Source organism: Psittacula echo (genome assembly GCF_963264785.1).
Source record: "Psittacula echo genome assembly, chromosome: 6".
Lineage (NCBI taxonomy): Eukaryota > Metazoa > Chordata > Aves > Psittaciformes > Psittacidae > Psittacula > Psittacula echo.
Genome location: NC_137743.1, coordinates 4,942,215 through 4,957,789, shown reverse-complemented (window position 1 = coordinate 4,957,789; position 15,575 = coordinate 4,942,215). Strand labels below are relative to the sequence as shown.

The 15,575-nt window shown below is 38.5% G+C and overlaps 1 protein-coding gene across 1 annotated transcript; it reads left to right on the top strand.

Moving 5' to 3' along the window:
- The first annotated feature begins 445 nt into the window (after positions 1-445).
- On the top strand, positions 446-12,094 carry ACADSB (acyl-CoA dehydrogenase short/branched chain). Its single transcript, XM_080621760.1, has 9 exons — positions 446-541; positions 1,667-1,873; positions 2,309-2,479; positions 4,129-4,254; positions 4,860-4,952; positions 8,079-8,168; positions 9,662-9,799; positions 10,465-10,564; positions 11,440-12,094. The coding sequence occupies exons 1-9, from the start codon at positions 485-487 to the stop codon at positions 11,508-11,510; spliced, it is 1,053 nt and encodes a 350-aa protein (XP_080477886.1). The 5' UTR covers positions 446-484; the 3' UTR covers positions 11,511-12,094.
- The last annotated feature ends 3,481 nt before the right edge of the window (positions 12,095-15,575 follow it).

Genomic DNA, 15,575 nt, shown 5'->3' with positions numbered 1-15,575 from the left:
AAGGCTCCAATTAAACAGAAACAGTTTCACAGGATTTTGTGCACACATAATAACTTGCATTAAAGCCTGAGACCATCTTCCTAAACTTCAGGTTTAATTTATAAAGAAATAGGATACAGCTAACTGAGTAAGGGATGTATTTGAATTGTTTTCTGTAATTTTTTTCAGTGAACCAGTGTTGCATAAATGTTGTTGAGATGCTTTCAAAGTTCTTGGATTTATGTTTCGGTTTAGAGAGTTGTAGCTGAGTTCAGAAAGCAGTTATACTTGAACCTTATGGCACATCACCTTGTTTCACTTGGGCAACTTTCTGTCCTTTTACTCACTTGTCTGGGAGAGTCAGGGGATATATGCATAACCTGTCCAAAGTACCACGTGATACTGATCTTTAAGGAGACTGTTGGAATACTTACATGCTTGCTTTCTTCTCTTCATTACAGTGACAAAGTTTGCTCAGGAACAAGTTGCACCTTTGGTACAGAAAATGGATGAGAATTCAAAAATGGAAGACTCTGTCATACAAGGATTGTTTGAACAAGGGGTCTGCATACTTTTACTTAATCTTTTATTCAGAAAGTGATGATTTTAGGAATCTCTACCTGTGCACTTGTCAGATTTTTAGATTAAGTTTGAGAGATACAATTCAAATTAACCAGTGCTTCGTTAAAAATTCTGGATTTATCAACAGCAAGGCAACTTTCTCTTCTTTTTTAACCACTCTCCATCTTTTACTGTAACATTCTTTCCATGTCTCCCACTCCCACACTGTTGTCTTATCTTTCAGTTCCATGTCTTCCCCCCCATGCCTTTTTGTTTTGGTTTGGGTTTTTTCGATTGGATAAACATAATTGTGTAGAATGCTTGAACTGCCATGACTCTGATAAGTTTTGCTGGAGTATCAGGAGTGTATCAGGAGTCCTCTGTGCCTTTACTAGCCAACCACAAGGATTTGTGTTGCAGAAACCTTCGTGTTCATTCCTGGATCCAATTTTAGCTTTTTCTGCCATCAGGCATCTCACTGCAAGAGAGACATTGAGGTGCTAAAGTGGGTCCAGAGAAAGGCAGTGGAGCTGGTGAAGGGTCTGGAGCACAAGTGTGATAAGGAACGGCTGAGGATACTTGGGGGGTTTAGCTGGAGAACAGGAGGCTGAGGGGAGACCTCCTTGTTCTCTGCAGCTATCTGCAAGGAGGTTGTAGTGAGGTGGGGTCAGCCTCTTCTCCCAAGTAATGAGCAATAGAACAAGAGGAAACGGCCTCAAGTTGCACCAGGGGAGGTTTACACTGACTATTAGGAAACATTTCTTCCTTGAAAGGGTTGACAAGCACTGGAACAGGCTGCCCTGGGAAGTGGTTGAGTCACCGTGCCTGGAGGTGTTTAAAAGATGTGTAAATGTGGCACTTAGGGACATGGTTTAGTGGTGATCTCGGCCATGCTGGGTTAACAGTTGAACTTGATGATCTTAAAGGTCTTTCCCAGCGTGAATGGTTCTATGATTCTGTGAGGAATTGTTAGTTTGTTAGGGGTATTGAAGGAAAACAGTTCTTTACAGAAAGATCTGGAAATACATTCTGTGTGTATTATTTCAATGTATTAAGTATCAGGTTGGACTAACAAGTTGCTGACAGGAACTAAGAGATTGATTTATTTGCATCTTTTCTGTTTCAGCTGATGAGTATTGAGCTTGGGGAGGAATACGGAGGAACTGGAGCTTCATTTTTTTCCATCATATTGGTGGTAGAAGAATTAGCCAAAGTTGATCCAGCTGTATCTCTTCTATGTGAACTCCAAAATACACTAACAAATAAGTTATTTACCACATATGGAACAGAAGAACAAAAAAGAACTTACTTGCCCAGAGTGGCTAAAGATACGGTGAGTCAACGTCTCACTTTACTGAACTATAATATAGTTCTTGGCAGTGATATTAGTGGGGCTTTTTCTTTCAGTGATGGTAGCATGTGAAAATAATCTTTTTGTGTGAGCTTTGAAGCACTGGGTAGAGCTGAGATCTGTGGTGCTATAGATACATCCTGTCATCAGTAGCTGAGACGTAAAAGTGGAAAGGCATTTATTAGTTTCATTAAAATTTAATTTACTGTGGAAAAGAATGTTAAAGCAGTTGACTTTGAGAGATGTGTAATTACGTAGTGTTTCTATTCTTAATCTCCATATCTGAAACTTAGTTACTTCGATGCAATAGGTTAAAATGTTTGAATTTAAGAGACTTGTGCTTGTTCATAACTATTTTAATTGCAGACATGTACCTATATGTTCAGTAAAAACTAAGACTACTTTTTCCCTTGACAGATAGGCAGTTTCTGTCTTTCAGAGGCTGGATCTGGCAGTGATGCTTTGTCTTTGAAGACTCGGGCTGAAAAGAGAGGAGACTACTATGTCATCAATGGCTCAAAGATGTGGATTAGCTTAGCAGAACATGCAGGAGTTTTCTTTGTGATGGCAAATACAGATCCATCCTTAGTAAGTTGATAAAGAATAGTTGCATTTCAATGACAGCTCATGATATATGAAACTAGGGATTTGATATTAATAATCTGACGTTAAAGGTTAATATTCCTTGCACCTTTTGCTAGCTGGCAGCAAACCTTTAAAAATGTTTTCCAACAAAACTTGAGAATTTGCTGAGCAATTTAATAAATTCCTCCCACCAGGGAAAATAAAAATGTCAGGATCGTAATTGCTTAGATGAAGAGCACAGCATGCACTGGGATTATTCTGAGTAATGGAAGAACAGCAGATAGTCTATGTCTTTCCAACGCTTCTGACTTAACTGACAAGTTGCTGTTATTAAAAGGCAAAAGAGAGCTTAGGCTGCATGCACTGGAAAGCTAACAACGATATACTACAGAAAGGAGTGTTCAGGTAAAAAAATACAAAGCTGAATACGCACGTTTCAAGTTCTGGCACCAATATGGGTGTAGGTAGTAGATTCAGAAAAGTCAACTACTGAACTACAGCAGTAGAGTAATAATAAAATACAAATCTAAGTTATTTAAAAAATTCAGTTATTATTTAACTTCATCCAGTATCTCTTTCTTAAAAATTTAACTTCAATATATTTATTTTTTATATTACATTTCCTGTTTTGACTAAGTAAGAAGGGTCTTTTTTTCATTGTATTGAACAAAAGAGGGACGTGGAGCTGTTGGAGCAAGTCCAGAGGAGGCCATGGAGATGCTGTGAGGGCTGGAGCAGCTCTGCTCTGGAGCCACGCTGAGAGAGCTGGGCTGGGTCAGCCTGGAGAAGAGAAGGCTCCTTAAGGGGACACCTTAGAGCAGCTCCAGTGCCTAAAGGGGCTCCAGGAAACCGGGAGAGGGGCTTTGGACAAGGGCCTGTAGGGACAGGCCAAGGGGAATGGCTTTAACCTGCCGGAGGGGAGACTGAGATGAGCTCTTAGGCAGAAGCTCTTCCCTGTGAGGGTGCTGAGGCGCTGGCACAGGGTGCCCAGAGAAGCTGTGGCTGCCCCATCCCTGGCAGTGTTCAAGGCCAGGTTGGACACAGGGGCTTGGAGCAAGCTGCTCTAGTGGAAGGTATCGCTGCTCATGGCAGCGGGTTGGAACTGGATGAACTTTAAGGTCCCTTCCAACACAAGCCATTCTAGGATTCTATGGGTTTAGAGCCATTATTCAATTGACCACTTTACACTAAAGATACCAAATGTCTTCTTACAGCCCATTGTTTGTGACATACGTTCTGATGGCAAGGACTGACTTCACTGCACAGTGATAACTTGGCTTTCCCAGTGATTTCCAGTATAGACAGACACCAGAGTCCTATTTGTTTCATTTGCATAATACCAGTTTCTTGTCTCATCAAGCTAACTTATGAGGTTGTTCTGATCATGTTTTCCACATGGAATATTTTAATAGAAAAGTATCTCTGGCCTATGTAAGCCATAGTTAGCAGACAGAGAGAGAACAGATGATGGTACCAGTGTTTTATTTAGTAATATAGTATTAAGCAGGTGTAATGAGATGTTTAGATATGAGATGTTTAGATACCATTTGGTGATATTAGTGTCACAGTTTAACCTACTAAGCACCACACAACCAAAAGCAGCACAATTAGTATAAAAAGCCAGTTCTTGATTACTTCTTAATTCATCCTAGGGATACAGGGGAATTACATGCTTCATAGTAGATCGTGACACAGAGGGGCTACATGTGGGGAAGAAGGAGGACAAGCTTGGAATCAGAGCATCTTCTACCTGTCCAGTGACATTTGAAAACGTTAAGGTATTGTAAGTTGTTCAGCTATTAAAGCATAATCTGTGTGTAATTGGAACTTGACCGCATATAGGAATGTTAACTAAATCCCCTTAATTATTATTTTCCACAGACATACGGATTAATTGGCATATTTTAACTTTTTCCTCCCTGTTCTTTCACAGAAGTCTTGAGGGAGGTTGGTTTTGATACATTTTTTTCTCAAACACCAGTTTGTAATTGCTCAAAGAAGTGGTAAATGCCCCATCCCTGGCAGTGTTTAAAGCCAGGTTGGACAGAGTCTTGGGCAATACGGTCTATGGTGAGGTGTCCCTGCCCATGGCAGGAGGGTTGGAACTGGATGAGCTTAAGGTCCTTTCCAACCCTAACTATTCTGTGATTCAATGATAACCACATGTATGAGGAAATGTTCTAATCAGATATTCTAGAATCAAATGACTGATTTAGAATCATAGGATCATAGAAAAGTTAGGGGTTTATAGTCAGTTTATATTTTATGTTTCACTGGTGAGGACCATTAAATAAACCCTGTAGACTGATTCACCTCTGAACCCTTCTACTAGAAGCTGCAAAGCAGAATAGAACAGGAATAACGGTGGTGTTTTATTTTTTAGGTTCCTGAGACCAATATCCTGGGGCAGGTTGGACAAGGCTATAAGTATGCAATTGGAATGCTAAATACTGGCAGAATAGGTATTGCTGCACAGGTGGGTAATTCTGTTCAATACTGAATACAACCAGTACAGAACTGGTTTGAAATTTACAACATATTTAAAGCTAAGAAACTATTTAGAAAATACTGTATTAAAACCTCGGTTGCCACTAGATGTCACTATTCCTGTAGCTAAGTTACAGTCAAATACTGAAACAACTGTAAATGGCAAAATTCTCCTTTGGTGACATAAGCAATAGATTTAGAAAACATTAAATAGCAATTAGTTTGTCTTTGATGGTTAACTTATTGCTTCTGAGATAGAGCAACATCTTTCACTATGCAAATCTGTTTTACAAAGAAAACTCCCTTTAGAAAATATTACACACTGAAATGTGTAATATTAATGCTTCCATCTGGGCTTATATAGGATTGCCAAATGTGACTTTATTCTAAATAATGTTTTCCCAACAACTTCTTTTTAAAAGTCAATTTATTTTTAAAATAAATACCTTTTTTTTATAGCAAAGGTATCCTAGGTCGTTGTATTTGAGACTTGCACGTTATGGCATCTTAGGGGAAAATATTTGCTGACCTTGGAGTTACTTTAAAATGTATTTTGTTGTAAACTCAGTTTGGATCTCAGATTACTGCTGATTTCCGTGGAAATCAGGTTCAGCCCTATAATAAAATAACATAGGACAATTTATGTTTTCATCTTACTTCTGAAAGTAATCCTTTCTTTGTTTCTACTGTGTTGTTGATGTAGTTGTGCCATATAGGGTATAATATGTCTGTGCTACCAGTCTGCCTTATCTTTTGCCCTAGTTTACAGACAAACGAGGAGTAATCCTCATGAAATTTAGACTTTCCACATGGCAGTATACTTTGCTGCTAAATGGGTTGGCTTTTCCATCGTTTATAAAGCTTGTCTGTGATTAAACTTAGTCTGATACGGCATTTAAAAACCAGAGGTATAAATAATATAAAGGCTCTGGCAGTAAAATATATGGCCTTATTTTACTCTTAATTACTCCAAGTTACATTTACAACCTAACTAAAAGTTAAGGTCAGGTAGTTGTTATATCTTAAGTTACTACTTTCTTGCCACCTCTCAAATTAAGAGAAGTGCACTTGAATGGGCAAGAACAGCAGTTCAGAAGCCCTGGAGAATTGAATATAGTTTTGCAGTAGAAATAGTTTTAGAAGGTAATTAATATCTTATAAAATGTGATTGTGGCTGTGAAAAGGTTAATGCAAGGTAGCTCCATATATTGTTACACCTACTGAGGTGGATATACTTGGTTCATCTATATGAGTTTATAGCAGAAGGCAGCAAATCTGGTGATACAGTAACATTGGTTTATGTTATTTTCCCAGATCCCCATTTTCCTATATATTGTGGGTTTTTTTCTAGAACCTTAAATGATGAAGGTGTAGATGTGTGAACCCAGGCAAGGTCATGGTTTTATCTTCTTGGGGCCTTGGCTTTCAGCTTAATATGTGGGTCTGTTGAAAAACACCTGTACAGTATTGCACGTCACTGAAAGTAGTTTGACGAAGCTCTTTAGCACGGCAGCTGACTGCCACATTGTAATACCCTGTCTTGAAGTAGAAAAGTTTTATGAGATTCCAGTTTTACTGTATCCCTCACTTTTTTGATAGTTCTTCATGCCCTTAATTTCCCTCTTTTTTTTTTTTTCTTTTTCCCGTTTGTTTGATGCTTCCCTGATCTAATTTCCTATCTTTGTTTTTTCTAGAAATAAAACTAGGTAGACAGAATGCATTCAGATGGATGGTAGTTATATAATAAAACCAACTGATCTTATTTACTAATACCTATATATCCCAAGATACATGAAAGGCAGGATCCTTTCTTTACTATCTTTTTTGGAATAGTTCTCAAAATCTGATAGTTAAAAAAACATAAAACTAGTTTACTTTCATAATGTTTCTTCAGGCTAACAAATCAGACACTGGGAGACTCCAGCAATGATGATGGGTTCAGACTAAAACAGGGGAAGTTCAGGTTATGAAGACAGGCTGAGAAAGTTGGGGCTGTTCAACCTGGAGAAGAGAAGCTGCACCTTAGAGTAGCCTTCCAGTATCTGAAGGGGGCTACAAGAATGATGGAGAGGGACTCTTCATAAGGGACTGAAGTGACAGGGATGATGGGTTCAAACTGAAACAGGGGAAGTTCAGGTTGGATATAAGGAAGAAGTTCTTCCCTGTGAGGGTGGGGAAGCCTTGGAACAGGTTTCCCAGAGAAGTGGTAAATGCTTCATCCCTGGCAGTGTTCAAGGCCAGCTTGAACAGAGCCTTCAGCCACATGGTCTAGTGTGAGGCATCCCTGCCCATGGCAGAGGGTTGGAACTGGATGAGCTTTAAGGTCCTTTCCAACCCAAACCATTCTATGATTCTACGATGAGAATTACTTCCTTATGAATGTTGGTGTGTAGTTTTCCCAGATGTTATTCTCCAAGGTACCACCTGTGTTTTGCTGTCTTCACTGCTGAGTGAACAGGGTGTGAACAGACAATGGGTCTGTGTTCTGTGAGGTTGCTTTTTTCCTAGAAAATGCTGGAAGAAATGTTCTCTCTCCTTCCACTACCTTGATATTCTGACTTTGAAATCAATTGCTAATTCTGACAGTCTGGTGTCTTCTATAAAATGAGAAATTGTATTGATGATGCAAATAGCTTTGAATAATCATTCACATTATTTTTCCTTTAGTCTTGTAATGTAGATCTATAGAACTTTAGTTACAGTCATTTTCCCGTGTAATTAAGAATTTTCCAAGAAACACTTAATATTTGTGCAACCACAGTTTTGTTCAACAAGTACAGAGAATGTTTTCACAAATCTTTGCCTATAGTAAGAAAGTTTCTTTCAGGAATGGAGTAGTGTGGAGTAGGCTTAACTCCTCAGACTATTTTTTGTCATACCTCAGTAGGTCTTACAATATAAAATTTTGGCTCTTCAGATTCTATATAGAACCTTCATTATATTTTAGCTTTGTGTAAGTTGTAGCAATCCCTAGGTGTGAAGAATACTTTTCTCCTGAATACTAAGCTTTTGACAGAGGTAAGCTGCCTGACTAGAAGAACATCAAATGTTATCATCTGAATTAGGTAAAATCAGTTAACTACTTTTTCCTGAACATATGCTTTATTTCTTACAGATGTTAGGACTGGCACAGGGCTGTTTTGACCACACAATTCCCTATACAAAGGAGAGAGTCCAGTTTGGGAAAAGCGTATTCGACTTCCAGGTACTTGTTAATGAACACATGGGAAGTGTCCTCCAAGAAAGTAGTTGTTAACACAGTAGCTGAAGTCAGGAAAATGAGTAATCTGTTTTGTATAAGTTGTGTTCCACCTTGTGTCATGTCTCTCCTTCTTAATATTTGAGAAGAATTTCAGATGAGCCCCGTAAAGCACATCAGTTCGTGCTATGTGCCTTTGCAAGTGCCATATAAATACTTTAAAACTTCAAAGCATTGTTGACATAAGTCCTTGTGCTTGATAGCATATTGGCAGCCCTGGAAAATAATACACATGGAGCTCCTTTCTCTTCTGGTTTTAATATCACAGTATGTTGAATATGTTCCTGGTTTTTATACCCTTTCAGGAGGTGTAAGGAAAGGCCTTTTTCTGGACACTAGAAATAATAAAAAGATGAGGAAACTGATTGAATTATTAGATTTCCTGTGTTATACAAAGACATTTTCATGATAATACCTGTGTCTTAAAGCGAAAAGAACTGTTCGTTGCAAAAATGATGTATAGTTTAATAAGGAAGATATATAATTGTAATTACTGTAGTAATTTTCTTGTTAAAAGAAACCTACATCTCGGCTGAAGGAACATTAGTACTACTCACAATTCATACAGATTTTAGGAAGCGCCCACAGAGATCTAGGAAATGATCAGAACTGCGTCTTTTGAATGGAAAATGGAATTTATGATTGCCAAATCATTTTGTTATTTTGACCTGCATATATATTTTTGCAAATTTTAGGGTGCAGTGTTAATGTTCTAATAAGATGAAAGATTTCATTGTGGTTTAGGTAAAAGTTAGACTAGTAAATGTTCATTTTCAATCATAATAATGTTTGGGGCTCCTTAAATAAACCCATTTTTCTGTAATACCTACTATTTAGATGTGAGCTCCATCACCTTCTTCCTTTCCTTCAAATCCATTCATTAGTCACGTCCTCTTTATGCTGCTCCTAACTCATCTCATGGCTATGGGACATGGGAAGAAGTAGTTATCAGCTCGCTGGTTCTCGACTTTATTTGAGAGGTATTTGTTTTCAGGTTATTAGGGATCTAGACTTATTAATGTATAAGTGTGCTCAGTAGAGAGCTGCAAAATGAAAATATAGCTTTGACCTACCCATGTCTCTGCAGTGCTAAGGAGAACGTTGAGATTTGGCTGAAGCTTTCCTTGATAGTCATGGGTGCAAATCGGTAACCCTCCTGCACAGCCAGTCAGGCAGGGAATTCCCCAGTACTTCTGAATCCAAGAAAAAGGAAGGAGAAAATGGGAGTGCAGTTCCTAAAAAGACTTTGGTGGCCAAGAGGTTTTCCCAACTTCAGTATCAATAGGTGCAGAGAAATTTGGAATTACCAGTCCATTTGGATCTTGTATTTCTATTTTAGGGTATAGATATGTTCCTTGGTGAAAAGAATGGCTCTTGCTAGAGATCCCAGTTGAGTTCTAGGTCCTGGTTCTGTCTGACTTGTGGTGTCTTTATTACAGGGAATGCAACACCAGATAGCTCAGGTGGCCACACAGTTGGAGGCAGCCAGGTTGCTGACCTACAACGCAGCCCGTCTTGCGGAAACAGGAAGGCCTTTCATAAAGGAGGCAAGCATGGCCAAGTACTACGCTGCTGAGGTGACTTGCAGTTTCTTTCTTCTGTGGCTTTATTTCCCTGCTGTTTAAAAGCTTAACGTGTTGATGAATGTATAACCTCTAATTCACATTTTGCAGTGCAATCTGTGGATGTACTTTTAATCTTGCTTCTCATTCCCAGTCCATGTATGGAATGTAAAGTAGACTACCTGAGAATAAACTGCTCACACCCCTAGATTTTGACAAGCAAGCAACAATATTAAAAGAGAAAATGAATTATTATCTTCACTCGTCTAGAGAGGTTGCATTTTGCCAGAATTCTCTTCTTGTAGATGGAGAAATGGCATTATGAGACTTCATTTGTGGCCATTTCAAATCCGCTGGTCACAACTGCAAGTCTTCATATGACTTAAAACTGGATTGCTTCTGCCTCATTGTAATTGCTGTTTTGCATGCTGCTGCTAGTCTTTTTCATAGTGCAGCATATGAACTATTGCACTAGTGGTTAGTGAATTCTTGATGTCCTCTGATGCAGAAAAATGTCATTTTTATTCTCATTTGGCTTTATTCTAATTTGGCTCTTCCCTGTAAAGCAACTGCTTTAATTGCTGGTTTGTTTTTACTTTAAATAGCTACAAAGGATAAAATTGACTACCACCTGCATGAGGTTGAATCCTGGAATTATAACTCTGAAACTATATTCATAGGTTGCAACACTGACAACTAGTAAATGTATTGAATGGATGGGTGGCGTTGGCTTCACAAAAAATTATCCAATAGAAAAGTATTACCGTGACTGCAAGATAGGTGAGTGATAGTTTCTTAACAAGTGTTTCTTGTAGCATTAGTAGTACTCAAATTGGAGGATGAATGACTGGCTATTTTTGGTAAGGCATTTCTTCCTTGAGTCTGTAATTGACACTGATTCAAAGGCTCAGATATAAGAAGGTAAAAGTTTAGGTATAAATAAATATGTATGTATGTAAGGCTAAAATGTTTCATTAGGGACCAATATAATACAGACACACACATTGTGTCCCATTCTATTAGAAAATTACAGTTCAGAAAATATGACAACTTCTTTGGCTTTAAGCCCTGAATCTATGTGGAGTTCTGTTTTCAAGACTTCCTTGTTTACTAGTATAATCCTGGGACCTAACAGTTTGACATTTCCAACTATATTACCCTTCGATTTTATTGCTGATAGCATTTGTAAATACTTAATTTTGTTGGTTATTTAGGAATTGTTTTTCAGGAAAATGTCTTGTCATTGTGTGGTACCAGCAGAAGAGTACTTTGCTGCATATAATAAAAGCAGATTGCCCAGAGAAGCTGTGGCTGCCCCATCCCCGGCAGTGTTCAAGGCCAGGCTGGACAGGGCTTGGAGCAACCTGATCTAGTGGAAGGTGTCCCTAGTGGAACTAGATAAGCTTTAATGTCCCTTTCAACCCAAATAATTCTATGATTTATATATTATAATATAAATAATAATTATTATTGTTAAAAAATTGTATTATAAATATACAATATAATTATAATTTTGTTTCTAGAACTTGCTCAGTAAATCTTTACTTTGTAATTGTAAATGTTTTAAATGAACTGTTAGAATAATATATTGGTCTCTCTTTTCGTATGCTTACTATGGTTTTATAGTCTTCTAATATATTTTCTTCTGATTTCAGGTACAATATATGAAGGAACTTCAAATATCCAGTTGAGCACCATTGCAAAAAGCTTAGCAAAGGAGTACTGAAACCAGAAGGACTCAGGACTGTTAGCAGAGTTGTTTCTCTGAATATTCATTGTGAATTACACATTTGTTTGTAATCATAAAAATCATTAATAACATCATAAATAGGAATACCTGATCACAGATGTAATCATAAGGAAAACCATGAACCCATTTCAGAGCAGTGAGTGTGTAATTCATCTGAAATTGTGAATTCCACATTCAAATCCAAATCGTGGGTTAAAAAATATTTCTTTCTGCCTGAGGGAAGCTAACACATTGGCTGGTTGCCTTAGGTTATGCCTGCAGTGTATCTTCACTTTGAGACTTCAAAGTGAAAACAAAAGAAGCCAAATCCTTGGCTTGCCTGGTGTGAAAGATTCTGTTAAGCCATCTGAGAGACAAGACCCTACACACACAGCAGAACTGTTGCAGGGTGTGAAGCTGCTGTTTGTTCATGATGCCCTTTATTAGCATGGAGGAGAGAAATAGAAGTGATAGTTTCCTCTCTCCCAGGTGGTGATGTCTGTGGAGCTGCTGTAATTGGAGTAATTTTTATAGCAGCCCTCAGTGTGTTCTTAAGTATATCTTGGTAATTAAGCCCTTCCAGCCCCAATTTGTAGTACTGAAAGGTAGATAATATCTACTTCTCTTTCCAGCTTTCTCAGCTGTTAAGGTTTTTAATCTAAGAGGCTATTTATAGTTTTCCTTTCAGTAAAGGTTGAGTTGAAATCTTTGTGAAATTGGGTAAAAAAAGCTCTAGTAGTTCTGCAAAAAGACAGATATATAAGCTAGGTAATGGGAGTGCTATGATACTACCTCACAGTGGCCTTTCCATGTTCAGTGTATTTCACAAACTTTAACCCTCAGAGCCCTTCTGGGAGTTAGGGAGGGACTGTTAATTTGCAGCCTAGAAAACCCGCTCATGGAAGTTAGTGGTTCACTGGCAAAGTTTTTCTCCTTTTGAGAGAAAGAGAGGGGGGTTTGGGGAAGTATTTGCTTTTCTCCCTGTTTATTTTATAATCAGACATTTTATTTACAGTAGAAACCTCTCTAGTGCTGGAGATCTCATTAAGAATCAAGAGATAGAAAGCTTAATATATGAAAAATCATTATAATTGCTGTAATTGGCAATTTGCCTCAAGTGTTTTGAGGAGGGAAGGATTGGGTTTGTGGTTTTGGCTGACTTAGGAGAATCTCAGTCACTGATGATTCACTTGGAGTGGAGTTTGCAGTGTTACAGGCTGAGAGTCCCGAAGGATTTTTGAGCAAAACTAGGGTAAATGACGCTTAACAAGTATGGTTTTGTAAAACAAGCAGATGGCAGTGCCTTATACAAAGAAACAAGCTAGGAGGAACACTATTACAGACTTCCCTTACTTTCTGCCAGCTTCAAAGGTGTCCCTGCCCATGGCAGGGGGGTTGGAACTGGATGATCTTAAGGTCCTTTCCAACCCTAACTATTCTATGATTCTAAGTAACTGCTTTAGTGAATTAATCCCCGTACATGCACTCTTTGCCTGTTGATAGGCAAAGAATTAATGTGGTAATTCTCCTTATACCTATAGAAAAAAACCCTCCCATATCAGTTTGATCAACAGCTTTGAAATTTTCAACAAAAAATAAAAGAGTAGGAGGGTAGATTAGATGATTTCTGAAGTTTTCTTCTAGCGTTATTATTACAACTATTACTATTATTATCATTATTAATGCATTTCAGGTTATTTGCAGGCTTTCTCTCACCTGAACTGAAATGGCTGGGGAGATTGTTAAACTAGAATTGAGACTACAGATGCTGCAACAGCGAACTACAGTTATTCTGCTCAATATAGTCTTATCTGCAAGTCTAAAATGATCATATCCACACTACAAAATGCTTGTGTTAAGGTTGATTAATGTGATGAGTGTGCCAATGTGAGGCAGTCCTTAGCTGCGGCAGTTTAGGCTGCCTTGCTGACGTGTGTCAGCAGAGATGAGGTTTTGATTCATACTTGTTAATAGGTCTCCTAGTTTGGGGTACTATTTTAGCTTGGCTTCTGCAGTTTTGCATGAGGCTAGGAAATGAGTGGCAATACTTAACTACTTACTATAGTGCTAAAAGCAAACCCTTTATGGAGGAAAGTGCAGAGCTCTTTGAAGGACTGTGAAGGGCTGGATACCCAGGTTTATGTAAAAGGACTGCTTCAGTCCATGAAACAACCTGAACAGCCTCGTCAGCTACTCAACAGTTCTCAGAAATACAAGGTCAAGCCTTTACCTAATGCTACAGCTGTAAATATTCCACGTCTCAGTTCTATATACTGTATTCTGTACACAGTAACTGTTGAAAGAAGTGTCTGTGTCATATTTGATTTTTGTCCACAAAATTCTGTGGAGGAGCATGTGCACAAATGAATTAGAACCACTGACTTTCTTTCATCCTTGTTTTAAAAGGGCATGTACCATTGTAGAGAGCTATTCTGGGAAGAGGTCACTTGTTTCATCTCCTTAAGTCTGATCCCATTGCTGCACTAAATGCAGATGTTGATTTAGTAGTAAGATGTGCTGTGCTGTTGTGCAGGAGCTGTTAAGAGCTGCCTGCATTCCCGCCCCCTGTTCCGTTTGGGACAGGCATTTGTGGATTGTCTATATTAGGCACTGTGGGCACAGGTTGGGTGGTGGTAGCTGGCTGAACCAGTGGCCTTGTGACACTCTGAGGCTTTGTGTGCTAATGACGGGACTCAGAGCTGCTTTATATTCCGTATGTATTTATACAACTAGAACAGGATGCCCAGAGAGGTGGTAGATGCTACATCCCTGGAGATCTTTCAAGGCCAGGCTGAATGTGATTCTGGGCAACCTGATCTAGTTGAGGATGTCACTGCACATTGCAGGGGGGTTGGAACTGGATGAGCTTTGAAGGTCCCTTCCAACACAAACTATTCTGTGATTCTGGAGAGCTTTCCCTTTATGTGCCCTTTGTCATCCCAGTCAATCCAGTCTATTGCCCTGAAACAGCATCTTCAGTATCAAATGTTGCATCTGGGCTCCCCTGATTTAGAAGAAAAGACCTGTATTGAGAATGTATTAAAAAGTGCCTGAATTTTATACGTGACTTGATCCAATGCTAATCTTGTATATCAGGTGATGGTTCTCGAACAATCTGCCATTTAAATTTTTTCCCAGATTTTGCAATTTTTGTACTAGCAGAGAATGATGGTATCATCCGTCAGTTTTCCTTAGTTTTATTCTGGTTTGGGATAAAAGTCTGAGGCAGATTTCCACAGAAATGTTTAATCACTACTTGGGAAGGGCTCAAATACAACATTTCCTATGATGTTTTCTGTGCTGTTGTTCTTTCTTCCACATTTGCTTTTCCCCATGTAAAGATTGTGTTAGAAAAGGTTTATGTGAAATATAAAGTAATTGTTCGTTGGGAGCCTTTTGCTATGTAAAGAATTTTCTAATTAACATGTTATTGCAGTTCCATTTGGAAATCTTTTGGTGAGAGACACATTTCAAGTTCTTCCTACCAATCTAAGCTCGATTTGAGACACATTCTGCTTCGAAAGCAGCTCTCTGACTTTCCTGAGCTTGCTTACTGGATACACCATAGCTGAAGAAATGTATTCAGTGTACCAATGTGATAGATCTTCTCCTAGGAGAATTACCTGCAAGTGGTTAACAGCTACCACAAACACTTCTTAAATATTTACTTGTTATCATTGTGCGTTGTGCGTGATGGAGGCACAACTCAAGCGAGAGCTGATGGGCAGATGAATATGCATTATACAATTCCCAAAGAATTCCCACACAATTCATCATTTTATGATATATTAAAATACAGTCAAGCACAGAGTATTTTACAAAGAGCTATCTGTTCTGAAGTGTAACTCCTTGCTCTAGGTCCTGGTGAGGGGGCATGGCTGGAAGCTTTACTCTTCTGATATAACTATAGGATTAATGTAGTGTGGTTGATTGCATACACACAGGTGAGAAGAAGCAAGAGTTCTTTCCAAGCCCACACCAGAGGTGGTCAAACATCAGTGCATAGTGAATCCAGAGTTCCAGGCTAACAAATAGGATTTACAACTATTATTTCAGTTAAAT

What these genes read in the sequence shown, in the direction of transcription:
- ACADSB (XM_080621760.1), top strand. Translation starts at nt 485, where the DNA reads ATGGATGAGAATTCAAAAATGGAAGACTCTGTCATACAAGGATTGTTT. An exon ending in CCAGAGTGGCTAAAGATACG is followed by an intron (nt 1,874 to 2,308) that starts GTGAGTCAACGT and finishes TTCCCTTGACAG; the next exon opens with ATAGGCAGTTTCTGTCTTTC. An exon ending in CCAAGTACTACGCTGCTGAG is followed by an intron (nt 9,800 to 10,464) that starts GTGACTTGCAGT and finishes CTATATTCATAG; the next exon opens with GTTGCAACACTGACAACTAG.